Here is a 27,805-nt window from a genome sequence, read left to right as displayed (position 1 = left end):
TGCCCTCTGACATCACATGCTGCCCTCTGACATCACAGAAGAGAAGTGGCTCCCACACGCTGCCCTCTGACATCACATGCTGCCCTCTGACATCACAGAAGAGAAGTGGCTCCCACACGCTGCCCTCTGACATCACATGCTGCCCTCTGACATCACAGAAGAGAAGTGGCTCCCACACGCTGCCCTCTGACATCACAGAAGAGAAGTGGCTCCCACACGCTGCCCTCTGACATCACATGCTGCCCTCTGACATCACAGAAGAGAAGTGGCTCTCACACTCTGCCCTCTGACATCACATGCTGCCCTCTGACATCACAGAAGAGAAGTGGCTCCCACACGCTGCCCTCTGACATCACAGAAGAGAAGTGGCTCCCACACGCTGCCCTCTGACATCACAGAAGAGAAGTGGCTCTCACACGCTGCCCTCTGACATCACACGCTGCCCTCTGACATCACAGAAGAGAAGTGGCTCCCACACGCTGCCCTCTGACATCACAGAAGAGAAGTGGCTCTCACACGCTGCCCTCTGACATCACACGCTGCCCTCTGACATCACAGAAGAGAAGTGGCTCCCACACGCTGCCCTCTGACATCACATGCTGCCCTCTGACATCACAGAAGAGAAGTGGCTCCCACACGCTGCCCTCTGACATCACAGAAGAGAAGTGGCTCTCACACGCTGCCCTCTGACATCACATGCTGCCCTCTGACATCACAGAAGAGAAGTGGCTCCCACACGCTGCCCTCTGACATCACAGAAGAGAAGTGGCTCTCACACGCTGCCCTCTGACATCACATGCTGCCCTCTGACATCACAGAAGAGAAGTGGCTCCCACACGCTGCCCTCTGACATCACAGAAGAGAAGTGGCTCCCACACGCTGTCCTCTGACATCACAGAAGAGAAGTGGCTCTCACACGCTGTCCTCTGACATCACATGCTGCCCTCTGACATCACAGAAGAGAAGTGGCTCTCACACGCTGCCCTCTGACATCACATGCTGCCCTCTGACATCACAGAAGAGAAGTGGCTCCCACACGCTGCCCTCTGACATCACAGAAGAGAAGTGGCTCCCACACGCTGCCCTCTGACATCACACGCTGCCCTCTGACATCACAGAAGAGAAGTGGCTCTCACACGCTGTCCTCTGATCTCAAACGCTGCCCTTTGATCCTCACACGTGGGGTATTTTACTTGGATGAGTCTGGGTCTTCATTACCAGTATAGAAGCTCTTTACCTACCAAGCCACCCCCCGGCTCCCGTGGAGTATCTACCGATACCACCCTGCTTTCATTAATCTCCTTATTCACTTCCTTCACCCATTTACTTTATAAGTACTTATTGTTCCTGTGTACCACACTATTGTAAGAATTGACCGTATAGCAATAAACACATGGCTAAAGACAGGCAAGACTGGGCGCTTCGGGGAACCAACGTTCTGGTAGTTTGACTTCGTTAAAGCGTGTCTCAGCCTCAGAATAAATGACCTCTTTTTGGTAATTTTGTGTTTTGAGATAAAAAGCCATGTTTTGTAAATAAGTAAATAAAAAGGTAAAATAATCCATTCTGTTTGATAGTGGTAGTGCATAGGGTAGAGAATGCTGGCAGGGTGGGCATGTGTAGGGTGTGTGTGTGTGTGTGTCTGCACACATGCACAGTTATGTGTGAGGATGTGCATGTGTGTGCACACGTGAATGCGTGGGTGTGTACATGGTCCTGTGGCTGTGTGCATAGGTGTGTACATGGCTGTATATGCTCGTGGGGGACCAAAGATTGACATTAAGTATCTTCTGTCTTCTGCAATTGTTCTCAGTTTAAAGGATTTATTTTTACTATTTTGAATTATGTGTATGCTTGTTTCTTGTGTAGGCATGTGTGTGCAGATGCTGGTGGTAGCTAGAAGAGGGCACTGGATCTCCTGTGCCAACAGGAGTTGTAAGCTGTCACATGGGTGCTGGGAACTGAACCTCCAAGAGCAGCAAGTGCTGGTAATTGCTGAGCCATCTTTCCAGTCACAAGGACACTACTTCTTAAAATCAGCAATGGAAATTGAATGTGATTGGTCTCCCAGCATCTATGATCATGTCTTAGTTTTCCCTTGAACTATAAATAGATGTGAATACACCAGTAGACCTAGTATCAGATTATTATTGCACTGCTAATTAAATCCTGCTTAGCTATTAACATGTTCTTAGTGATAAATTTGTTGTTATTTTGAGTCAGGGTTTTATGTAGTGTCAGCTGGTCCTGAGTTTATCATATAGCCTCGGATGACCTTGAACTTCTGGCCCTCCTGCCCCTATGCTGGGATTGTGGCTACTAGCCACTACACCTGCTCTGCATTTAAGATTTTCATGTTGATCCCTGTGACTGTGGTTGGCTGGTGGTTTTACTGAGTGTGTGTGCCAGGTGTGCTGCCTTGGACAGTGGTCCTCATACAAAGCATGTGCAAGTTTCGTGGGCTCTAGTCACAGGTGAGAAGCTGGAGTTACTTGTGAGCTGATAGAATTGCCTAGTCGGTAGCTAATACAGCAACAGAGTGGTCCTCGACCTAGATGGTTTCTTGGATGCCTGCTCAGTACCTTGAGCATCTTATGCAGTCTTCTCCATGGCCACTTCAGGAGTAGACATCCTTCTCTTAAACTTGCTAATGGGGAAGCTGAGAGGTTGAGTCACTTACCCAAACAGGCAGCAGGCATCATGGACTAAGTCTATTTTAACTGGTTCCACAGAGGCTGCCTCAACTCTGAACTGAGACGGGCAGCACATGAGAAGACTCAGAAGGTAGCCTGTTCCCTTCCTTTTTAGTAAGTGCTTGAGGGGTCATCTCTGTGGTAAACAGTTGGCGCCTGTAGAATTGGCCTCTTTGGGGAAGTGGACCCTGGCACAGGAAGCATGCTGCCCCCACGAGTGTGTGTATTACCTGAAGCTCTGAGCGCTGTGGGACTCAGTGCTTGCTGTGGTTACCCACATAGTAGCAGGGAGGGTAGAGATGTTCTTGAGGGCTCAGAGGGTAGGGAGAGTCAGCTGCCCTCAGGTGACCTCAGGGACTCATGATTTAGCATGGTTAGGTTCATGATTTAGCAGCTAGAAGGGTGGTTCTCAACCTCCAAGGAGGCCACCTAAGACCATCAGAAAACAGATATTTACATTATGATTCATAACAATAGCAAAATTACGGTTACAAAGTAGCAACACAAATAATTTTATGGTTGGGGGGTGGACATCACCACAACATGAGGTGTATTAAAAGGTCGCAGCGTTAGGAAGGTTGAAAGCCACACTAGAAGAATCTGGCTCTGTGCATGTCTCGTTGTGGGATATTGGAAAAAGCAAGTTCTGTTTTAGGGGCTGGGTGTGAGTTTCAGCTCTTCAGTTTACCATCAAACCACCAATTTCTAAGGCCCTATGATTATTTTCATTTTTATTTTTAAAAAGGCATGTTTAGGGCCGGGAGTGTGGCTCATTTGGTAGTGTTTATGTAGTGTTTATGAAGCCCTAAGTTTGCTCCTCAGCACTGCATAAACCTGATGTGGCGCCATATGCCTTTCATGCCTACACTTGTCAGGGAGGGGGGTTCCAGGTCATTTCCATTCTCGAGTCATAGCAATGTGAAGGCCAGCCTGGCCCATATAAGATGATGTCTCAGTAAAAAGAAAAAAGCTGGGCGAGTGGCACATGCTTTTAATCCTATCACTCAGGACGGGGAGGAAGGTTGATCTCTGTGAGTTCAAGGCCAGCCTGGTCTACATAGCAAATTCCAGGACAGCCAGGGCTCCATAGAGAGACTCGGCTTCACCCGCCCCCTTGTGTGTATGTGTGTGTGTGTAGCCCTAAATTTGATCTCGATCTCTCTCTCTCTCTCTCTCTCTCTCTCTCTCTCTCACACACACACACACACACACACACATACACACTGCATTCACACTATGCTGAGGATTTCCTCCTCAGGTTGACGGGCTTCTGAAGCCGTAATCGGTGACAGTGGGCTATGAACTTTGTGTGTGTGTGTGTGTGTGTGTGTGTGTAGAGCACACCCTGTTATCATTACCCTTCTCAGCCTTATACTGTGGAACTGCTGCTTCTGTTGGTCACCTCACCATTGTGATGTTGTACCCATTCAGGAAGCAGTCAGAAACCCCAAAAGACCACCAAGGACCAAGGATCTGATTCCAATGCAGTCACTGTGGTCTTTATTCAGGCTCCGGCTTGGGCTCACCGCCATCGCTGATGCAGAATGGGGCGGGGAGGTGAAGCCTGAACCCAGTTTCAAACAAGCAAGCAAGCAAGCAAGCAAGCAAGGGGGTTTCTAACCCGACACATATCCAACTGGGGGGCTATTATGGAATTTGTTGCCCCTTTAAAACGATAGGCTGGCTGGGTGGTGGTGGTGCACGCCTTTAATCCCAGCACTTGGGAGGCAGAGGCAGGCGGATTTCTGAGTTCGAGGACAGCCTGGTCTACAGAGTGAGTTCCAGGACAGCCAGGGATATACGGAAAAACCCTTTTTCGAAAAACAAACAAAACAAGAAAGAAAGAAAGAAAATGATTGGCTGGTGCTGGGAGCCAAACCATAAACATTACAGCTGTGACTTCTGCTTTCCCCCTGACTGGCGGTTGTTAGGGGGTGACCTGGAAACTGGTACAGGCTTGTTGGTTAACTGGAGTTCTAAGGTGAAGCCTGAACCCAAGATGGAGTTGGCAGACCATCTCTCAGATGCACAGTGAGGCAGAGAACCTGCTGCTACAGAGGCAGAGAGAGAACACAAGGGTCACCCTAATGTGTGCTCTCCCCCTCCCCCTGTAGAGGACCCATCAGTAGTAGAGGAGAATCAGAAGTCGCTGGGCAGGAAGAACAACTGGTCTGCAGCCCTATCTGGAGCTGACTGTATGTTATAATATTTTTATGCCTTCCCAGTGAGAAATCAAGCACACAGAGGTTGATAAAGAAAAAACGCTGTAATAACAGCAAGCAACCTGTTCTGGCTAATGCACAGAAGGGAACCGGTCCTGAATGGAAATCTTCACTTATACAGGGGCATGGCCCCGCCCAAGTTACACTCTGAGGAGTTACCCATGCTCCTCAGAGACAGCAGCTCCAAGGTCTGGTTCTCTGGACAAGTGGGGGAGATGTGCAATGTAGAAATACGGACATAGTCATCCCGAGTCAGACCAGGAGTACTTTTCCTGGGCTGTTTCCAGGGTTGTCCTGCCTGCCTGGCAGAGTTTATACTCTTCCAGATAAGAGACCCAGGGCTTCATTAGCATTATCAGTCAGCGTCTTCTCTAGACTGCCTGGCGGATGCTCGGTCTATTTTACTAATAAATGTAACCTAATAATTTCTAAGCAAGTTACCGGCCTCCATTTCCTCCTTCAGCTCTAGTCATTTCTTCCCTAGTTATTCATGGGTTCTATTCAGTGAGTATGTTGCTTGCAGCCCCACATCAATGCCTTCCTGGATGGCAGACATTGCAAAGTGGTGAAAACTGTCACCTGACAGATTTCCAGCTGGGAGTGAACAGGGTGGCAGACGCTTGGCTTCTGTGTCCTCAGATGGTAAACAACAGATCTGTCTGAGGGAATCCTGGTCTCCACAGCATCACAGGCAGATCTCAGAATTCTCTCGAAGGTCAGAGAAGTCAGGTTCTCGGGGCTGTGTTCTGTGTTTGGAAATGAATGCATCTGATATTAGCAAGCCCCTCATTAAATCAAATGCCTTAGACAGAACTCATCATAAAACAGGTTGTGAATCGATTGCTTGGTGACAGTGTGGCCAGAGTCACTCTTGCTCCTAGTCTGCCCCTGTAGGTCCCAGGAGCAAGGAAAACTAACTCCTTGCTGCCCCCCAGGACCCCAGCATGGAAGAAGGAAGGAGCCTGGCAAGTGGGAGCTGTCCATGGTGCTGCCCAAGAGTGTGGCTCAGCTTCAGGCTGTGTCTGCCAGCCTGAGGTTTGGGCTCACTGGACTCACTGAAACCTGCACCTGTGGCTGCAGCCCAGAAACAAACAAGGTTCCGGGGACTAGAAAGTTCTATGCTAGACTGACAGCTCCCAGGCTTCGACTTGGGAATTCTTGCTGAACAGGCTTGGGAAAGGAAGGGAGAAGGGTTTACCTAGGGGGAGAAAGAAACAGCAGGCTAAAAAGATTCAGTTGCTATACCACAGCACCAAAGGATTCTGGGAGGCTGTGACCCAGGGACTTTATTCAGGCTGTCCAGAGAGGCACGCAAAACAGCTACATCCAGTTTCTTCACTTGCCCCATGTAGAGGGAGTATCACAGCCCAGTAAGGAATTTTACCCCAGACCTCACCATGATTCTGGGAATGTGGGAGGTACAGGAGCAGTCTGTGTGTGGAACAGTTGGGACAAGGATCCATGCTGTAGAATTTCAATGCCTGCATTGCTCAGTGTCCCCAGGAGTCAGAAATCCTATGGTAGATCTGTCAAGCCCAGCTGTGGGCATGGAAAACATCTGTGTCCGTCTTTCCTTCCCTGTGAAGAGGCCTTTCTCCCTCTCCCTTCATGCTTACTGGCTTGTGACACCAAGCCATAGATTTATGGCAAAAGGTAGTTTATGGAGAAGGAAGTCAGGCAGAGAGGGTAGCCAGCGCTGGCCAGGGGTGACCAACCTGTGAAAGTCAGCTGCCCAACCGTTCTGTCTCTGCCTCTCCTGTTTCCTGTGGTTTGTGGTTCAGTCGGCATGACTACAACAGAGTTTAGTCTTTTTACCCGGGACTGCATGGCCCGCATTCTGTGTCTGTGTGCAGCCTTCACAGCCCTTACAAGGTGGTGTGACTGTGGATGTGGTTTAGGAATAGAAAGCTTGCTTAGCACAAATGAGGCCCCTGGGTTTGGTTCCTAGACCTTTGAGTAAACTAATGATCAACAGACATTTGGTGTAGTAGATATACCGTAATTCACCTAATTCTCGGCAAGTGCCAATAGTTACAGAATCCTCCCCTACCTCCTGAAAGTTGTTCCATTATTCGATTTTATTAGCAGCACAGAGCGTAGTCTATTTTTGTTACTCTTTTTGTTTTGCTTTATTATTTTTAGGTTTGCTCATTTTTTTTCCTGTATGAGTATTCAGCCTGCATGTATATAAGTGTACCATATTGTGCAGTGCCCAAAGAGGCTAGTTCCCCACGGTGGGCACAGGATCCCTTGGAATGGAGTTGCAGATGGTTATGAGCTGCTAGGTGGCCACTGGGAACCGAATCCAGGTCCTCTGCAAGAGCAGCCAGTGCGCTAACTGCTGAGCCGTGTGTCCAGCCCCAGTGCTTTTAACTGCTAAGCCGTGTGTTCAGCCCCAGTACTTTATTTTTTAAGACAAACACCTCTGCTTTTTTTTTCTCTTATAAGCCAGATGGCCTTAAACTCTGGAGTTCTTGGGTCACAAGTGTCACAGTCACACCCAGTGTCACCACCATCATCTGCTTTTCTTCACTTTTTTTTTCCTTTTTCTGAAATGCCATGAGAATTTAATCACACAGAAGTTAGTCTTATGAGCCAGACTTGTGTACATGGTAATTCTGATTCCTTCGGATCCCTCTGTGGTGCTATGGGAGTTGTAAGACATTGGCCAGCTTGGCTGTGTGGTGTCTACTTTCTGGCTTCCACTTTGGGGCTCTTAGGAAAACTTCTGTGAACATGTGTGTACTAGCCTCTCTGTGGACAATCACCTCATTTTCTAGTTGAACATAGGCAGACAGGACTGAGTCAAGACAGCTTTATACGCATCTGACATTTTTAAGAAGGCAAATTTGTTCCTTTAAAAATACCATTCAGGTACCCAAGAGCTGAAGGGGCCTGCAACCCTATAGGTAGAACAACAATATGAACTAATCAGTACCCCCTGGAGCTCGTGTCTCTAGCTGCAGAAGATGTAGCAGATGGCCTAGTTGGCCATCATTGGGAAAAGAGGCCCCTTGGTCTGGCAAACTTTATATGCCCCAGTACAGGGGAACACCAGGGCCAAGAAGTGGGAGTGAGTGGATAGGGGAGCAGGGCAGGGGGAGGGTATAGGGGACTTTTGGGATAGCATTTGATATGTAAATGAAGAAAATATCTAATAAAAAATACCATTCAGCAGACTGGAGAGATGGTTCAACCAGTAAGAACACAAGTAGCGCTTACAGAGGACCTGAGTTCAATTCCCAGAACCCATGTGGTAGCTCAAAGATGGCTATAATTTTAGTCCAAGGGATCTGACATCCTCTTTGGCTTCTCTGGGCACCAGAGGCACACATGTGGTATCCAGGCATACATGCAGGTGATACATCTAAACACATGGAATAAAATAAAAATACCATTTAGGCCAGGCATGCTGGCTCACATTTCTAATCCCCAGCACTTGAAAGGCGAGCTAGGAAGATTCCTGATTAAAGAGACAGGTAGGGCAGGGAGATGGCTTAGTGGCTCAGGACACTTGCTGCTGAAACTGGATGGCCTGAGTACCCCCCACCCCCACTCCCAGAGCCCACGTGGTGAAAGAACAGAGCAGACTCCCACACGTGCACCACAGCCTGATATACACATCTCATATACATGCACACAAATAAATAAATGTTAAAAAAAAAGAGTAATACAGAAGGGTAGAGAAAGGCACCCACATCATAAATAAGGCTTAGGTTTAAAAATTTGTTTCATGATTTTCACTTGTGTGTGCGTTTATGTGTGTGTTTGTACACGGGAATGAAGGTGCCCACAGAGGCCAGAAGAGGTCGCTGGGTCCCCTGGAGCTAGAATTATAGGTGATGGTTAGCTGATTTATGTGGGTCTACGAATCAAATCCCAGTCCTCTGAAAGAGCCATCGCTCCAGCTCCACTGTTGGAGTTTGTGGAATAGGGTTGGGACCTGCCTGGCCCTTGCCTGGCCCCCACCAGCCCCTGCCCTAAATAAGGGCCTTCCCAGCTTCTGCTCCTGGTGTCCTGGACCTGCCAGCAGCCTGCCCACTTGGCATCTGTGGCTGATTCCTTTTCAACAAGTTGTTGAGCACAGATTTCCCAAGGCCTGAGTATGGCCATCTGGCAGATGAGTCTCCAGCTCTGGGACCCAGGGCACATCCTTGAGCCTATTCTGTGAAATGAGGTGGGGGCATTTGAGTGACAGGATTTACAGTAACAGTCCACATGGTTCTTTGCCTAACTGATTTGTGGTTAAGGTCATTGCTAGTGTTTTGTTGATGGTTTGGATTGCCTGGGTGCCCTAGAAGCCACTGCCAGTTGGCCCTTTGTGGTTCTGGGGATGGAGCCCCTGACCTTGTCCATGCTCAGCAAGTACCTAGCCTTAAGTCTCAGCACTCAAGTCCCACAGTCGTATGTATTCAAGAGGAAGGGCAACGCTTTCCTCTGTGACTGATACTTGTGAACTGCATGGCTGTGACATATCCAGGACGAAAGTCACAGGCCCCTGCTTTGTCAGGCTAGAGAAGTTTTTGCTTCATCTCACCGTGTGCACATGGCTGGACATTGCGGGACGCAAAAAGGAGGCAGGGATTTCCAGTGCCAGTGGATGTGACTGCTCTGTGCCGTGAGCCTGCCCCCACCTTCACTGGAGGCTGGCAAGGTGTGCTGACCCCGACCTTGACCCCTCCCACCGCTCATGTGTCTCACCAGGCAGGAATGGGTGGACCACACACTGCTGTCAGAGGGCAGGAGCTCTGTGGTGTGGCTGGCACCTTCTGCTTGCCATCAGCCCCTGGTCTGGCCACTGACTACCTCTGATGACAGTGGAGGGTGTCATACGTGATAGACCTTCCCTTCAGAAGCAAGGCACTAGGGCTAGTTCTCTGTGGTTCCTGGGAAATAGGGAAAGAAAGAAACTCAGGAGTTTAAGGAGTTGAGCAGCATAGGGTGATGACCCATCTAGGGCAGGGTTCTCAGCCTTCCTAATGCTCTGACCCTTTAATACGGCTCCTCGTACTGTGGTGAAGCCCAGCCATAACATTATTCTTCTTGCCGGGTGGTGGTGGTGGCGCACGTCTTTAATCCCAGCACTTGGGAGGCAGAGGAAGGTGGATTTCTGAGTTCGAGGCCAGCCTGGTCTACAAAGTGAGTTCCAGGACAGCCAGGGCTATACAGAGAAACCCTGTCTCGAAAAACCAAAAAAAAAAAAAAAAAAAAAAAAAAAAAAACCCAAAAAAAACCCCACCCCACATTATTCTTGTTGCTATTTCACAACTGTAATTTGCTACTGTTATAAATATAATATGAATATCTGTGTTTTCCAATGGTCTTAGGAGACCGCTGGGGAAGGGTTGTTCGACCCCAAATGGGTTGTGACCCACCGATTAAGGACCACTGATCTAGACAGGTGGGAGGGGTGGAAAGGTGACCTGTTCTGTGCCAGGCTCTGGCCATTCCAGCTGGGAGCCATTCATCTTCCTGTAGCTGAAAAGAGCCTGTGGTTCAGCTTAGCCACATGGCCTCTGAAGAGGAAACCCAGATTTTGCTAACCAAAACTAGTGGGGTTTTTTCTCCTTTCTTTCTGGTTAAAAAAAAAATTCATATTTCATTTATCACGTAGAAATAGCATTTTAAATAAAAAGTCTGGAGTAATCAAGTGGGAGTCAACCTGGCATCCTCTCAGGGTCTTCCTGCCTGCAGCTCAGATGCGTCTGCTGGCCCTTTAAGTCAGGTTCTCCTTGGAATTGCCGCAGCCTGAGGGGGAGGGCTAGGGATGTCTGCAGTGAAGATTTCCCCAGCAAAGCCTTTCTCCTTGCAGCCTGGCCAGCCAGCCAGTGACATCCTCACAGCTCCTACATTTTCCTTTTCCCCAGGAGCCACTGATTCATCCGCAGGCTGAAGTCTGCTCGGCAGTGGGGGCCTGGCTCTCAGGCTGCCACTGGGTGGAGTCCTACTCCGGGGAGGCATCCCCGGCCTCTGTGATGCCCGTGGGTGGGGGCGGGAGGCACCAAGGGAGAAGGGGCAGCACATCCCAGCCTTGTCAGATCTCTGACCAGAAATGCAGGTGGGGAGGACCAGGCTTGGCCCAGGTCAGAGCCAGGGCCAACAGGGCCCCTTCTCACTCCTCTGGCCCCCTCCTGTAGGTTGCTTCAAGGATGACCGCATCGTCTTCTGGACGTGGATGTTCTCTACCTACTTCATGGAGAAACTGGCTCCCCGACAGGATGACATGCTCTTCTACGTGCGCAGGAAGCGAGCCTACCCAGGCAACGAGGGCACCATCGATGGGAGGAAGGTGGGCAACCCCTCCTCTCCCCTCCTCTCCCCTCCCCCACAATCCCGAACCACACACCTGTGCTCTGAACCTCCTGCAGCATTCAGGCTGAGCAGCCAGCACGTTTTGTTTTTACCATGATCCCAGAAGGCAGTGATTGTAATTTTGAGGAATCTGAAGCCAGCCTCTTACAGTGAGTGAGTGAAGGGAGGGTCAGGGCTTTGAGCCCCAAGTCCAGGGCTACTCCCCAGAGTGGGCAGGGCAGTGGCTGGATGCTGGGGATGCTGCTGCCCTTCTCCGGCTCTTACTATAAACTAGGGGAATCACTCAGGGCTCGCTCTGCTTGATCTCCTAAACTTCCAGCAACTGGGCAGCAAGACAGATGAGGAAACAGGGCTGAGGGGAAGCGAGTCATCAGGGCGCTTCACGTGGTCGTGTGTGGAGCTCTTGAGACAGATTTTTTGCATGTGTTCTTCTCTTTACAGAATTTTGAGTGGTTTATAGAATGTTTAAGTGGCCCCCATATTAAACATGGGGATACTTTGTTTGCCTTCAAGGCCCAAGAGTGGTCAGCTGTGACACCTGTGTAGGACTTACAGCCTGTCTGTTTCTGTGTTCCCCCGAGAGCCCTGAGACTCAGGCTCCAAGGCTTCTTAGTTATGGTTCACACACGAGTGCTGGGAACCCTTTCCTGCCATACGGCTGCACATCCACAGAATACATTGGTTGTGAGTGGACACACCTGAGTGCTTGCTGCAAAGGAGGCCTTTGGTGCTTCCCTTGCCAGCAGGAGCCCATGGACCACTGGCCAGAGAGAAGAGCCAGAGGAGGGTAGGACCTGGAGAAGTGGGTGATGCTGTACTAGGGCCCAGGAGTGATAGACAGGTGGGTAGAACAGGAGATGCTCCGTGGAAGAGCAAAAGCTGAGACCTGATTGGTAGGTTCATCTGGCAACCCTTGCTAGTGGCACCAATGAGAGGCAGGAACCTTCTCAAGAGGGAAGCTAGCTCTGGGCTCCTCCTGCCCCTTACACCCCTCTTGTCTGATATGCAGTTCCAGCCCAGCTTCTCTTCTTGATCAGTATTATGGCTGTGGTCCAGACCCAGACACCTCTGGGACTTGGAACAGATGGTCCTTAATGGCTGAGCCCCTGTTAGATACGTGGAGGCTGGGATGTTTGGGGTTGATGTGAGCAGAGGTGCTGTTGGCAGGAAGGGATAGGTGCTAGGGAGCCTCTTCATGCTGGTGGAGCTGCACCAATACACCCTGCGTGTGGGCACTACATTCACCCAATGTTTAGGTCGGGGTGCAGGCCCTGGAGCAGCAAGACTATGGACCTCATCTCTGGCTCCAGAGGCTCCTTCCTGTTGGTCTCAGGACAGGTACATGCAAGGCACTGTCTTTAGGGCGGATCCTGCGTGGCAGATCTGGGACAGACCAGGATGTGGGGGACAGGCCTATGTGTACCGTGTGGCTGGCTGGAGAGGAAAGTGAGACACGTAGAGAATAGCGTTTGGGTGGAAGAGAAGTGCAGCAGTTGCACTCTTTGTGGGGTGCAGGCCTGGGCCCGAGATGGAGGAGTACAGTGGGTGGGCCCTGGGGCTGCATTGAGGCACTCATGAACATTTACTGGGTGTTGAGGTCAGCGGAGCCAGCCTAAACCTAACAGGAGCATTGTTAGGAGCATATAACATAACAGCCACATGGAAATGGCTCTTTCCTCAGCACCGATACAGAAATGACTCAGGCTGGCCACTGTCTTTGGGAAGCCCTCACTGGGTAGACAGACAGCAGCATATAGTGGGGACCACAAAAGAGGTGACATCTGTATACAGGGTTGTAGGACAGCTGTGCTGAAGACATACCCTGGAGCGGGTATAGGACTTGCATGGTGGGGGAAGGAAGCCTGGCTCATTTGACCCAGGATGTGTTATACCCTGAGTGAGTGATAGTTTGTGACTGTGCCAGCAGGGCACCGTGACCTCGGAGTGATATGTGCAGGGAGAAAGAAAAGTCATTGAACATCAATGGAGTGAGACCAAGAGTAGCCAGTCTTCCTGCTCAGATGGCTTTGCACAGGCATTGGGAAATGCCTTCCTTTCCCCATCCCCATACATCCTACTTATGCTTGGTTGGCCTCCTGCACTTCTGAATGGATTCCAGGGGGGACTGGATGATGTCTGGTACAGGGCTTGGAGGGCCAGGCCTAGGATCAGGCAAAGCTCAAATCCACCCATACTGGACATACTTTCCAGCCCAGCAGTCTGTATGTAGTGTGGCCTGAATGGAGGTACAGCCAAGAACCCCAACCCACCAAGGATCCCAGGGCTAACTGAGATGTGGACTCTAGCGTCTGCACACTAGGAGTATTCTGCAGCACTGACCGAATACCTCCTACCCTTTCCCATCCTGCTAGTACTGGTTGTCATGGCAACCAACTAGGCTCCCTGCCTAGTGGAGGAGGGTGGGTGGGCAGAGCCAGAACTACAGTGTGGGTGAACTTGGAGTGCTGGAATTCCCACGCCCTGCTCTAGGATCACCTTGGGGATCCAGACCTGGTTTCACCAGTGTGCCCTGGATTCTCTGCCCCATCTCCTCATGCCACCCCTGGACAAAACACTCCCTGTTCTCAGCAACCCATTTTGTTTTGGGTGGTGTGGGCACTGGCATCTGTTTGTGTCCTCGTCTGTGCTGGTGGCCTCCTATTGACACCCTCAGCAGTCCTAGGGTACAGATTGCACTAAACTCACTTGGAAAGCCAGAAAGACATACCCTGGAGCGGGTATAGGACTTGCATGGTGGGGGAAGGAAGCCTGGCTCATTTGACAGAAGCTGTGAGGGTTCTTTGGTCTCACACCATCTAGTCTCTGGTTTTCTCCTTTGGTAGCTTTCTTTTGTGTATGAGTCAGAATCTCACTACGCAGCCCTGGCTGTCCTGGAACTCCACGTAGTCCAGGCTAGTCTGAAACTCAGAGATCTGCCTGCCTCTGTCTCCTGAGTCCTAGGCTTAAGGGTGTGGGCCAGCACACTCAGCTGATAGCTTTTCTTGATTGTGATGTATATGCCAAGGTGCCCAGGCTGATGTGACTTCTGCCACACAGGTGGATCATCCCTGTCTGAGCCAACATGCAGAGCTGCAGTGTATCTTCTTTTCTTTTTTCTTTCTTTTTTTTTATACAATTTTTTTAAGATTTATTTATTTATTTATTATATGTAAGTACACTGTAGCTGCCTTCAGACACCCCAGAAGAGGGCACCAGATCTCGTTACCAATGGTTGTGAGCCACCATGTGGTTGCTGGGAATTGAACCCAGGACCTTCGGAAGAGCAGTTCATGCTCTTAACCACTGAGCCATCTTTCCAGCCCTGCAGTGTATCTTCTGACTGCTTCTCAGTCATTTATTTGGGACAATGCGTGTTGACATAGGCGGCTGTGATTTGTCAGTCTGGTTATTGTGTGCTGTTTCTGAGTGTACATGCCACCCACCTGCAGGCCTGTGTGTGGGTGTCTGAGCCGTTCCCTGCGTATTCTGGGGACACTATGCCACTATCCCACTGACCCACCTACCACGGGTTATGCCACAGGTATTCCCCACTCTGCACTGAGCCAGGGACTGATGTGCACCTGCCTGTGTGGGTTCTCCTGCGGGAGTAAACAAGATGAGTGGTTTTTTGTTTTTTGTTTTTTTTTGAGACAGGGTTTCTTTGTAGCCCTGGCTGTCCTGGAACTCACTTTGTAGACCAGGCTGGCCTCGAACTCAGAAGTCCGCCTGCCTCTGCCTCCCAAGTTCTGGGATTAAAGATGTGCGACACCACGCCTGGCTACAAGATGAGTGTTAAGCACGGAGCAACCAATCAGAGAGGTGGAGTGCAGCCAAGCAGGCAGTGTGGTGGCTCCCAACTGAGTGATTCCCACAGAAGATAGTGGAGGATAGGAGTCCCACCCCTGTGGTGTACCCTACTGTACAGAGGCACCTACCTCTGTGTGGATCTCAGATGCACAGACAGACACTCACACGCACACGCACACGCACATGCACAGGTCCGTGCCCCTGCAGAAGGTAACTGTTGCCTCTTGGAGTTGAATCTGCTGGACTTAGTTAGGACCCTGGGCTTAGGACCTCTACAGGACGGGCTGCTTCTGATTCCTTAATGCCTGTCCGGCCTGGTGTAAGGGTAGATGGGCTCTGGTCTCTCTCTGATGTGTGTGGTATGTGGTTTGTAGCTTGTTTGATCCTCATCAGTTACAGAGGCATTAGTGGCATCTTCCTTGCAGATAAAAGGTTAATCATTTGTAAAACATGTGGACTAGCCTCTGCTGCCCACTGTGAGCCCAGTAGACGTTACTGTCATTGGGAACTTGGGAAATATGGTCTTAATTATCACAACGTTGAGAGGAAAACATTTTTTCTATTGTACAGGTCAGACAACTAGGGTTCCAAGGAAAAGAGAGATGGTACAAAGGATGGGGAGGGGGAGGGTCTTTGTGTGTTACTACCAGCCTGGTGCAGTGATTAGGGGGCAGGAGGTCCCTAGAGTCTCACTTGTGTCCTGTGCCACAGGCTGAGGCTGAGCCTGAGGTGGAGGTAGAAGTGTACCGGAGAGACTCTAAGAAGCTTCCGGGCCTGGGAGATCCTGACATCGACTGGGAGGAGAGTGTCTGCCTGAACCTCATCCTGCAGAAGGTATGGGTGGTGATGAGGGATGCTCTTGGGACCGGGAGGCAGCAGTCTCCCTCTGCCCCCCACTGACTGCATTTCCTTCCAGCTGGACTACATGGTGACCTGTGCTGTGTGCACGCGTGCCGATGGGGGTGACATCCACATCCACAGGAAGAAGTCCCAGGTGAGCCCCTCCCTCCTGCCAGCTTCCCAACTCCTGGAGAGCACTTCCCTGGCTGGGGACCCATTGAGCATCAAGAGCCCCTGGCCCGTCTCTGTGGTGGCTCTAGGCCTCCATCCAGGCCAGCTTCTCAGCCCTTCCATCTGCTTTCTTTTAGCAAGTGTTTGCCTCCCCCAGCAAACACCCCATGGACAGCAAAGGAGAAGAGTCCAAGATGAGCTACCCCAACATCTTCTTCATGATTGACAGCTTTGAGGAGGTAAGTGCTCACCGCGGGCCACTCTCCCCTTCCTCCCCTCTTGGGGGTGCCAGGCTGAGGGCCTGCAAAGCCTCCTAGGAGACATGGGCAACTGGGAGGGGTGTGTCTGGGTGATGGCCAACGGGGCTCCCCACCGCAGGGGTGTGCTTGTTCTAAGCCTAGGCTTGCTTGAGATGACCTACTTAAGTGTCAGGGTCAATGACCTGAGGACTGATGAGTGGGAGTGTGCTGCCTGACCGGGAGTCATTTGCTGCTCTGAGAATGGTTGCCTCCACCCTGCCCAGGGTGTAAGAGAGGAGGAACTGTCAGCTTTTTGGCCAAGTCTTTGTTTCAAGATTGGGAAAATGTGCCCCACATACATTAATTCACGGATGCCAGGAGGGGACGGGGATGGTGCCATCTTCTTCCCCCTCTTCTTCTCAGCCAAGGCTGGTGTGAGTGTGAGTGTGTGTGTGTGTGTGTGTGTGTGTGTGTGTGTGTGTGTGTGTGTATGTGTGTGTGTATGTGTGTGCGCGCGCACGCGCGTGGATGCATGTTGGGGATCCTAGTGCTTGACCAGAGACAGCCATGGTTTTTGGAAGTCCCGTGAAGGTGGGCATGGTTTTCAGGGCCCCCACAGGTATGGTATCTGAGGCTCAGGAAGTGAGGTGGTCCCCCTGGGCTCACACTGCACATGTGATTGCTCTGAGTCTCTCACCTTGAAGCTGGATGTCAGATATAGGAACAGCAGCTCAGAAAGGCGGTAGGATAGGGTCGCACTGCCTCAGTCCAGTTGGTGTTATCCCAGGAAGGCAGTCACATTAGTTTTGGACAGCCAAGCTCAGAGCAAGGTGGGCTTGACTGGGCTGTGACGAAGGAGATCCCCAAGTGTCTCCATAGTCCTTGTAGCTTGAATGACATCAGGAAGTCAGATGCTGGTCTAGCCAGTGACTCAGTGTGGAGTGGGGTCTCTTCCTCTGGTCCCAACTCCCTGCTACTGCATGCTGCTGCCCCACTGTGGGGCTGTTTCTACTTGTGGCAAGGGTTGAGGTGAGGTGAGGTGGTGAACAGTGGGTGACTGTGGGCCAGTGCCTGGCCTCTTCTCTGTGTCCTCATCTGTACGTGGAGACCCCTTTCTCTTTGTCCTTTCCCTTGCCTCTGCTTTCTGTCTTGAGACTTTTAACCCTATCCACCTCAGGCTGACCACAACACCTCGATCCTTCTTCCTCGGCCTCTCTAGTACCAGGATGGCAGGTTGCCAGACTCTCTGTGACTAGCGTCCTCCTGCTCGGCCAGGTCAGGGTGTGGTTTGAATGGTGGCATTGATGTTTGACTTTGCAATCTCCGTCTCTTCGTCCCCACCCTCAGGTGTTTAGTGACATGACCGTGGGGGAAGGAGAGATGGTCTGCGTTGAGCTGGTCGCCAGCGACAAAACCAACACGTTCCAGGGTGTCATCTTTCAGGGCTCCATCCGATACGAGGCACTCAAGAAGGTGTACGACAACCGCGTGAGTGCAGGGCCACCGAGGGCTGTGCGTCCTCCCCCAGGGCTACACTGATGAGGGCCACCCCACATCAGGGCACCCACTGTTCCTGCAGCCGCTCCTGGGAGACCCTAACATTCTCAGTCATCCCAGTCCTCCTGTGTCCATCTGATGTGCAGGTGGGGTCTCCTCCTTCCTCGTGTCCCTGTGAGGGGCCAGCCAGTGGCACAGTGGCTCTTCCTTACCACCTGCCCCTAGCTGTCTGTGGCCTAGTACTGGAGACACTCCCAAAACTAATCTTCGATTGATCAGCTGCAGGAGTCTTGATGCACGGGCCACGCTCCTCCAGCTGGTACTGTCCGGTCTGAGGTGGCGCAGCAGCCTGTTGCTAAGGTCCTGGCCTGTAGTGTGGGTGTTCAGGGCAGCGAGGCAGCCTTGGCCAGGGATCTGGGACACATGCCACACTGGACTGCTTGTTGGGCTCACTGGGTTCCCTGGGGCTTAGACTCAAGACGGCCTCAGAGATGGTTATCCTGTGTCCTGAGAGAGGGCCTGTGAAGTGAGCCCCACGGTTCTGACGGAGGCCATGTCCTTCCTGCCACAGGTGAGCGTGGCTGCTCGCATGGCCCAGAAGATGTCATTTGGCTTCTACAAGTACAACAACATGGAGTTTGTGCGCATGAAGGGGCCTCAGGGCAAGGGCCATGCAGAGATGGCAGTGAGCCGAGTGTCCACCGGTGACACATCCCCCTGTGGGACCGAAGATTCAAGCCCAGCTTCGCCCATGCATGAGCGGGTAAGGGCTGCACGGCTGGGGGAGGGGTCTCCTCTCTCTTGGGTTCACTTCCTGTGGCTCCCTCACCCCACACCCCGGGTGAGGGAGTCTCACTGGCTGACCTCCACTGCTGCTGTTGAGGCTGAGGCTCAGAGAGAGGGGTGCCCTGACTGAGGTTGACCAGCAGGTTCATACCCAACCATGGCTGACTCCCAGAGCCACTGTTGCCTCAGCCTGAGTCTTAGGGCCTGTGAGCAGAAGCTGGCAGAGCTGGGCCTGGTGCCTGCCTGTGTGGACCTGTGGGCAGCTGTGGCCATGTAAGCCATTCTGCAGTGAGCCAGATAGGGGCGAGGAAGAGTTGACCCCATGTTGTCACACAAGGTCACATAAGCAAGCACATGACTGGCTTTGGGCCTGCAGTTCTGAGGGCTCAGCATAGGACCTCAAGCTTTGATTTCTCTGAGCTCTCTCATTGCCTAGTGGGGTGCTGAGGTCAGTGGCCATTAGAGACCCCCAGGCTCAGGCGTGAGAAGGGCTCTGCCCATGGGGTCAGTGTTCAGATGCCACGCATTGTGGTCTGTGAATCAGCCCTTGTCCCAGAGACTGGCCAGCCTCATTCTGGGCTTTGTTCCCCAGGTGTCCCCCCTTGGATGAGTCTCTTTCTCTCTAAGCTTCCGTTTCTCATTGAGAAGTGAAGCATTGAACCTGCTTCCCACAGTGTGGGTGTTCCAGGCGTACCGCTCACGACTTAATGCCTTGCATGGGGTGTGGTCATGTGAGGTGTCCCAAGTGGCAGCCACAGTGGTTCCTTCTGCATCTGCAGCTCAGAGCAGATGGTGACTGACTGGCTGCTGCTGTCGCTTGTGTTAGCTCCTGAGCGCCTCCTTTTCTTTCTTTTGGAATCACTTACAGTTAGTGTGTTTTATAAGCCAAACAAAACCAAGAAGTGCCAGGGTTTGATAAAGTGTTGGGCACTTCAAGAAGGGCCCCTCTTGCTTTTGGAATGGAGGGTAGCTTAGACTCTGAGCTCCAGGTGACAGCCAGGTTGTGCCCAGTTCTGTGTGGCACTTGGATGCCGAAGTGTGTGTGCAGATATGCCCAGGCTGACACTACTGGGTGCTGTCTGCTGAGTGCCCACTTATAAGTCCCTAGACTTACCCGCACCTCAGTTTTCCTCATCTGCCAAGTGGGAATGGCTGAGAGGGATGAGATGGCCCTAGTCCCTCAATGGCAGGGAGGTTGTGGAGCCCTGGAGTCGTGAGGTCACACAGGACCCAAGCCCACAGCCCATGTACGCACTGTTGCTTGTCTTCTTGTCCTCCGGGGTCACTTGTAACCAGTGTACAAGAAATGCAGACTGTGTGTATTGTGGTTTCTGGTATTTGTTTTTTATCTTTTGAAAACTTCCCTGGCTTGAGGGAGGACCGTCTGGAGCCCATCAGCTGCCGGGACTTTGGTGGATGCCGGAGCTATGACGGGGAGGCCGATGGGGCCCCGAAGTCTTGGTCTCAGCTCATCTTGCTGCTCCGATTCTTGTTTGCGTGGGGAGGAGGGAGGGGATGGGCCAAGTTCCCTATGCCTGGAACGCCCTTCCCCCCCTTCTTCACCTGGCGAACTCCTACTCGTCCTTCAAGACCCAGCTCAAGCGGCAACCTCCTCCAGGAAGCCTACCCTGATTTCACAGGCTGTCTGTCCCTTCTTCCATTGTGCTTCTATGTCCTGTGCTTCCCTTTCTTCGTCTCAGCGACCAGCATGCGTCTGTGGTTGTCACTTGAGTCTGTCACCCCCAGCAGACTGTGAGCTCCTTGAGGGCAAGGGACCTATGTCTTGTGCCTGTCTATGCCCAGCTCACCCTCAAATGAGTGTGGAGACTGTTGGTGGCTGGGACTGAATGTGCTTGGAAGGGAGGAGAGATGGGCAGAGAGCTGCTTAGCCTGGGCACTTGTGAAAGGGGCTGGGTGCAGGAGGGAAGGGCCCAGGGGTTGACCTGGGGTGCCGTCCCAGTGGCTTTAGGCAGGTCGGGGTTCCTGTTTGTGTGCCCTCTGCTCAGATGTCGATAGGCATCAATTGCTGCTGCGCGTGGCATGGCTGTGCTTAAACCACACCAGCAGCAACTGAACAGCCCCTCTTTTGTGCTGAGATGTGGAAGAAGGGCCCTCGGTCAGGCTGTTGGCAGCCTGCTCCCTCCTTAGGCAGGACCCTCTAGCACCCACCGTCCTCTTAGCCAGGACAGCTGACCCTCAGGCCAGGGTCAGCGACTGTAAGCAGCCCCTGCTTGGGCTGGCTTTGTAGGCAGGATTCAGGTGGCACTGAGGCCTGTACTGAGGTACTGAGTCTGTTCCTGCTACTTTTGTGACTTGGACTCCTTGTTCCCAGGTGACCTCCTTTAGCACCCCGCCCACCCCAGAGCGAAACAACCGGCCTGCCTTCTTCTCCCCGTCCCTTAAGAGGAAGGTGCCACGGAACCGCATCGCCGAGATGAAGAAATCACACTCAGCCAACGACAGCGAGGAGTTCTTCCGAGAGGACGACAGTGGAGGTGCTGGCCTTCTCCTTTGTGCTCCTGTAGAGGGATAGCCCCTGCTCTGGCTTGCATTCATTCATCCATCGTGTACTCACTGGTCCTGGCAGTCACTCTTCCACCCAGTGGCACTTAGCCACACACACCAGGTGTTGAGTGCTGGCCCCAGGGCTGGGCGAAGCTGTGTGTAGATGAGGCAGGGGCCTGCCTCTGAGAGTCCTGTTCTCAGGCTGTCTACCCACGTCATGTTTAGGGGCTCTGTTCTTCTTCTGCTTCTTGGGCCAGCTTTGCTCATTCTAGAACCTTCTGTCTTGGGTAAAGCTCACAGCTTCTCTGATGCCTCTGTCTCCTGGTCCCCCATGAGTCACCACACCAGGCTCACAGATCCTTCCGTGTGCCCCTGCCCCCGCTTCCACCCACTCAGCTCCCTTCCCAGTGGATGGCATCACTGCCAGGGAGTTGTGCAGCCATGGGACGGGACTCCTCAGTCTATGACCAGGGAAGCTGGGGTTGGTGGGCAAGCTGGCCACTTGATCAGTCCTGTGGCAAGTGGGGTTTGGGGATCAGGGGTGGCCCTCAGAACTGAGTTGGAAGTTTCTTGAGGGAATGGCCAGCATCCCTCACTGTCCTCAGCCCAAGCTTGTACATGTCATTTCTATGTGCACACTAAGTGGGCAGAAGAGGGAAGGCTTCCCAGGGTGAACCCCGAGTGCTTTCCAGCCAGGCCCAGGTAGTGGTGGGCCCTGGCAGACAGGAGGCAGTGAGGGTGGGAGCAAGGCTCTGGAGGGCGTGGGCATTGGTGAGGAACATCTGTGAGCATGGCATGCATTGGTCTAGAGGAGTTAAGATGTCCTGTTGCCACCTTCCCCAGGTTCCCTGGCCCACACTGGGATACTAACCCTCTCCCCTCTCCTCTCCAGCCGACCTGCACAATGCCACCAACCTGCGATCTCGGTCCCTGTCTGGCACAGGACGGTCCCTGGTCGGGTCCTGGCTGAAGCTAAACCGAGCTGATGGGAACTTCCTTCTCTATGCACACCTGACCTATGTCACTTTGCCGCTGCATCGGATCTTAACAGGTACATAGGGCAGAGCCCTGCAGAGCCTCCCACTGACATTTCCTCACTGGCCTCTGAGTGGTTGAAGCTGGGTGTCGCCTCTGGAGTCTCTGTGGTGGTCTTGTTTTTCTTGGCCTCTGCATCCATGCATCTCCGTTGCTGGCATGGGAGGGTAGGGTGGTGATGGTGTATGCAGCCTGTGAGGTCCTATCAGAAATGGTGGGGGTGTGTGGTAGCTGTGGCTCCCTCCCAAGAGTGTCCTCACCCGGCCTGCCTCCCTCCTGTCACCCTAGACATCCTGGAAGTACGGCAGAAACCCATCTTGATGACCTAGTGTGTGTGGAGCCTGCACGGAGCCCCGGCCCTGCCTGGCCCTGGGAATGCTGCCAAGTGCCTACCTGTCACCGCCAACCGGGGTCTTCTGTGACAAGCCAGCACCGGAGCTACAGCCAGGCAGGGCCACTCGACTCCCGGGGCCAGGGCCGACTCCATGAACACCAGCCCAAACTGAAGTGCCTCGTCCTCCCTCGCTGGCTCTGCTCCCACCCTGTGCCCGCGCTCAGCCCCCTCTGCCTATCTGAGAGCCTTCTGCTCCCAAAGAGGGCCAGAGACACCAAGAGATCATAGAGAGCGTGAGGGGCTGCCAGCTTCCAGAATGTTCTTAGACCTCCCAACCTCGGCTCCCGTACCCCTGCTGGGGCTCTGTGCCGAGCAACTGTCCACGCATCCTACACAAAGCCAGTGGAAGGTTTTGTAATGCAGTACTGACGAACTTCAGCTCGAGAGTCGGTCCCAACTTGTTCCCCCAGAGTTCTTGTCACAGTGGGTCCCAGCTGGGGGTCAGGGGACATGAGCTGTTTGTCAGCTGGGAATACCTCGCCCTATGCCCAGCTCCAGAATGGGTCTCAACCCCCAGCTGGGCAGACAGTCCCCGATCCCCCAGAATGGCCTTTGCTTCCATCCAAAGAACACCGCCAACACACACACCTCCGACCCCGAGACGTCCTGCGTTGATCTCGGCTCTCCGGAGGGACGCAGAATTCGGTTCTGAAGGAAAGTGGGAGGGTACTTCTGCTGAGGGATGTCTGATGGGGACCCGGGTGGAACCCTCTCGGGAAGGTTGTAGGCAGAACCACCCTGGGGCCAGAGCTTAGAGCGAGGCTGGTGCTGTCCCCTTTGCCCCGTGCTTTGGTCAGCATGCTGGTCTTGTCTTCAGCCTGGCTTTCTAGGCAGAGAGGAGACCAGGCTTCTTATGAGTCTGCATTGTCCTCAGTGGGTGCAAGAGGCCATGTGGGTCATCAGCCCATGCCTCACCCTGGCAGTGTGCTCTAACTGAGGCCTCCTCTACCCAACTGGAATAAACTGGAAGCTGAGCCTCCTGTTGCTGCTGGGTCTAGTGCCCCAGATCCAGAGAACTCAGCTGTGTATGTCGAGCTCAGCCCCTCTGGGTTGGAGAGCAGGCTTGGGAGCGTGGCTCCTGTCTGGCTCCATTCCTTGGTCTCTGGGAGTGGGCACTACTTTGGGGCTTTCTCCAGATTTTGTATGTTGTTATTAAAAGCGAGCTATTGCATTTCATTCTGCCTCAGTTTGCCCACCTGTAAAATGGGGCTGATACCACCTACCTCACTGAAGTGGCCAGGGTTCAAGTGCATGGCTGGGTCAGGGTTTGCTCACCTGTCATTCTTCATAGCTCGGTTGGGTCTTAGCTGTTAGGCAGTGAGGTAGCTTGCCTCTCCTGCCTGCTCTGAAATAACTCCTTCCAAAAGCACGGACGAGTAGTGTAAGCTTAGACACTGGTACTGTGCTGGAGCCTGGGTCCTGATGCTAATCTAACCATCACAGCAGATTCACATCCTGTTCCGGAATGCCAGAGTACCTCAGGTTTATGGGTGTGGCCCTCCTTTCTAGGATAGCCATTCCTCCTGTAGGGCATGTGAATGCTGTCCCCACAGTTGTATCTAGGGAGGTCACAGGGCCTGCCACTTCAGGAACCTGGCCATTCTGTGGTCTGAACACAGGGGAAATATATCTTAGGGGAAATATAGCTTAGTGTGGCTTCTGTGGAAGACTGAGGCAGTCTAGGGCTCATTGTAATTCCATGGCTTCTCTTCTGGGTGTTCCCTCTAGCAGAGCTCAGCCATACTCTCTTGGCTGGACCAACTGTGAGTACAAGCACTTCCCAGGCTGTCGGAAGGTCCAGGGTCTGTGTCACACCCCTTGACTCTGTGTGGCACTCAAGCATACTGATCCCCGCTCAGGTACCACCATTCCCTATGTAGAGGAGGGAAGCACCCTAGAGACACTGTACAGCGGCAGGAGGCAAGCTTGGTCTGCGCCCCAGCCTATGGTTTGAACCATACGGCTGTCCCCAAGTACACAACTAGACATTTATTTGGTCGCATTTCCTCTTTCTCCAGAGGGCACTTTTGAGTTCCAAACATGTTCAGAGGCCCCTTGAGAACTGGGTTAGGATTCTGACATCAGAGGGCATGACATGGTGGCACTTGTGTGCAATCCTAGCCCTGGTGCCGAGGCAGGAGGATAGTTTCTGGATAGCCTGGGCTACTTAGCAAGACCCTGTCTCAAAGTGACAAATGACAGCAGAAGCACCCAGAATCCTGGGGATGACAGTTTGGCTTCTAGGGCTGTCACTGATTTTTCTTGGGGACATGTCTGTTCTCACACAACACAGGGTGACAAGGAACAACTGGAATTCAAGTACAGTTGTGTTCTGCGAAAACCTAGGTCCAGTCTTCAAGACACTAAGAAACCTTTGTGTCCCTTAGAGGAGGCATTCCTGTTTGTTCAGGTAGCATCCATCTTGCCTCCTGGGATCTTGCTAGCATCCAGACTGCCTACAGTGAGGTAGCCCAGGCTCATTACCCCCCAAAGGATTATTATTGAAAACACAGGCAAAAAATAAATACACTAGGCATGGTGGCAGCCTGGTCTACATAGCAAGTTCGGGATAGCCAGGGCTATAGAGTGAGACCTGTCTCAAAAAAAATTTTCCTGTGTATTTAGTTGGTCCAGTCTAGTGTGTGTGTGTGTTCATATTCATAAGTTTTAAATTTCTGGTCTAAACTCTGGATGTACTGAGTTTTAGGTCCTGTCCGTTTTTCACATTGGCTGTTTTTTTCTCACTTTAAAATCTGAGTATCTTAACATCACCCCGTCACACAGCTTCTCTGTTTAGGTTCCCTTACCTTTGTATCATTAAGTAGGACTGTCCCTGTGGACACGGTGACCCTAAAAAGTAAATAGAACACTCAAAAGGGACGTGAATGTGCAGGTACCATGGGTCTGGGGTGACCTGCTTCACAGAAGTCACCGACCTTGGCATGGTAGCTACTGCCTTCTGTGTCTGGACCTGAAGAGTGGAGCTGGGGTCTGGAGACCTCGTGTAAATATCTTGAGCTTGAACCAAAAGTAGCCTCTTGGGGCATCTGCATTGGCCCTTCCAGGGAGGAAGTCAGAATGCTGCCCTGTCCTTCTAGGTGAGGAGTGGTGAGTAGATACTGACACGCACCTCCAAACCTTTCTCTGAGCCCCTGGGACCAGCAGCCAGGGTTAGAATATCACACAAGCTAAGTGATTTGATAGCCTGTGGCTGGGGTGGAGATCTGAGTTCTGTAACAGGGAGAGCCCCACAAGTGGAGGAAGCCATGGAGTTCGGTGTTTATCTACTTCCAAGGTGACTTCAGGCCATGAGTTGCCAATCGGGCTCTCTGTTGTTTTTGAGACAGGGTCTCTATAGCCCATGCTGGCTTCAAACTTACTGTACACAGAGGGTGATCTTGAACTCATGACCCTCCTTTCACTTCCATGTGTTGGTGTTAACAGGGTTCCACCACCATGCCGGTTTTATGCTGTGCTAGGGGTAAAACCCAGGGCTTTGTGCCACTGGGCAAGCACTCTCATCATCTGGGCTGCTCCCCTCAGCTTTCTTACCTTCTGTTGACCTCAGCCCCTCCCTTTGTAGATCAGGACACTTGATGCAAATAGCAGTGTTCTTTCTTTCAAAATTGTTACATGAGAATTTACACTTACAAAAATGTTTTGTTTTGCTACTTCAAAACTTCTGATTTCTACAAAAAAACATTTCAATGAAGACATGAGGTAGCACACATAGAATGTGTTAGTGTGCGAATTATGAGTGGCTTTCCCTTGAACACCCATACCCAACAGAAGGCCAGCCTCTCAAGGCAGGCTTAGTGGTGGCTGTTGACTTTGTGATTCCATCTTTCTTTGAGACATTGCATTATATTTTAGAGACATTTCAAGTGAATTTTCTTTTAAATGCCCCCATCTTTAATACATGTTTCACATTAATACAAACAAATAGCAAATCAAGGGAATGACCTTGACTTTGATAACATTATGAAATGGTATCCTCTGGGGCTGACAGACGCCATACCACATACTGGTTGGTCTGTGAAGACCCTGTGAGAGGGATAGTGACCACCCTAGCCAGAGTGTGGGCATTTCCAAAGCTGACCACATGATATATTTTGGGCTCGGTTCTGTGCTCCCATGAAAATACACCCTGGCAGTATTTGGACTGCAAACTCTCAAAGCTTTTCTAAGAGAACCCCCTAAAAACCATCACAGTAGCAGGAAGATGGCTGGAATAGAAGTTGGGACCCAAAATGGGAGTTCAGAAAAGATCCTGGCAGGCATCTGACTTTCCTTGTTGCGGAGCTCCTCTGCAGTGGGGGTGAGAGGTGGGGGAAGGGGGGAGCATGGAGGGTGAGATCATCTGGCTGGCTCTTTCTAGGGCCTGTAATCATCACGGGTCAGAAATATAGCCACCTTCCATGCAAATGGGTTTCTAAAACATGCCAAATGACTTATGTCACAAAGAATAGGTCCTAATATACTGTATACCCCGGGGTTAGACCTGCAGTGGAGACAGAGAAAGGGAGACTGAGGGGACATATAGTAAGGAGCCAGTCACTACCCTAGGAACACCAGACCAGGAGGGTTTTTCTGAACTGCTACAACTACAAGGAGGTGGGAAGGAGGCAGCGGCTTGGCAGGAAACCCATGCCCCCTTGCTATCCACATCACTGGGTAGCCCTTTCAAGTGGCCTGAAGCCTCTGCTCTGGAAGCTGGCTGCCCTGCTGGCCTTCCGTCTCCCAGCTGCCTTGGGAGGGCAGTTCTGCTCTCAGGTCTTTTATCCTGACTCATACATACCTGTAAGGAGCCGCTGTCAGCCTGGAAGAGAATGTTCCCCGGAAAGGAAAACCTTCCAGAACGTATGTAGAAGAGAGGAGTGTAAAATAATGCAGTCTCTGTAGCTCACTGTATATGCCCATGTCAACTGGAGACATCAGACTTTGTGCTTGTTAAAGGGAAGGAAGCTGGGAAATGTGAGGAAGGAGAAGCTTGCTTTGGGGATGGGCGATGAATGTTCCTGTTCTTAAGTGTCACTCACTTGCCTCCTACAGCCTCATGGAAGCCAGTGGGCCATCAAAACTTTTCTCTCTTCTATGTGGATGGCTCTTTCATTTTGGACTCTGACTTTAATAAAGCAATTAGGTTGCTCAGTTTGAAATAACCATTGTTTCTGGTGAACTTTGATTATATTTTGAATAAACAATTTTACTCAAAAGACTTAAGCCAATTCTAGAAACCAATGAAGTCCAGTGATTCAGTGGGGGTGATGGAAAGGGCCATGTGGCCCTGGTCCCCCAGCAAGC

The 27,805-nt window shown here is 51.8% G+C and overlaps 1 protein-coding gene and 1 non-coding gene across 3 annotated transcripts in view; both read left to right on the top strand.

Moving 5' to 3' along the window:
• The window catches only part of 5031439G07Rik (RIKEN cDNA 5031439G07 gene), a 44,036-nt gene extending 16,298 nt beyond the window's left edge, over nt 1–27,738 (top strand). Inside the window, exons 2-10 of one of the 2 annotated variants that reach the window (NM_001033273.3) lie at nt 11,053–11,204; nt 15,746–15,868; nt 15,951–16,028; nt 16,183–16,284; nt 17,632–17,772; nt 18,353–18,544; nt 20,900–21,062; nt 21,965–22,123; nt 22,396–27,738. In NM_001033273.3, the coding sequence (NP_001028445.2) occupies nt 11,053–11,204; nt 15,746–15,868; nt 15,951–16,028; nt 16,183–16,284; nt 17,632–17,772; nt 18,353–18,544; nt 20,900–21,062; nt 21,965–22,123; nt 22,396–22,436 (1,151 nt within the window). In that variant the 3' untranslated portion in view covers nt 22,437–27,738. Of the gene's footprint in view, nt 1–10,711; nt 11,205–15,745; nt 15,869–15,950; nt 16,029–16,182; nt 16,285–17,631; nt 17,773–18,352; nt 18,545–20,899; nt 21,063–21,964; nt 22,124–22,395 lie in introns of those variants that run through there. The other variant, NM_001368660.1, reaches the window with a different exon arrangement.
• On the top strand, nt 20,051–20,148 carry Mir1249 (microRNA 1249). The gene has a single exon (NR_037206.1). It is a non-coding gene; the product is annotated as a microRNA 1249 (primary transcript).
• Nucleotides 27,739–27,805: the final 67 nt, after the last annotated feature.

The sequence above is a fragment of the Mus musculus genome, chromosome 15, assembly GCF_000001635.26.
Source record: "Mus musculus strain C57BL/6J chromosome 15, GRCm38.p6 C57BL/6J".
Taxonomy (NCBI): domain Eukaryota; kingdom Metazoa; phylum Chordata; class Mammalia; order Rodentia; family Muridae; genus Mus; species Mus musculus.
This window is presented reverse-complemented; position numbering and strand designations above follow the sequence as displayed.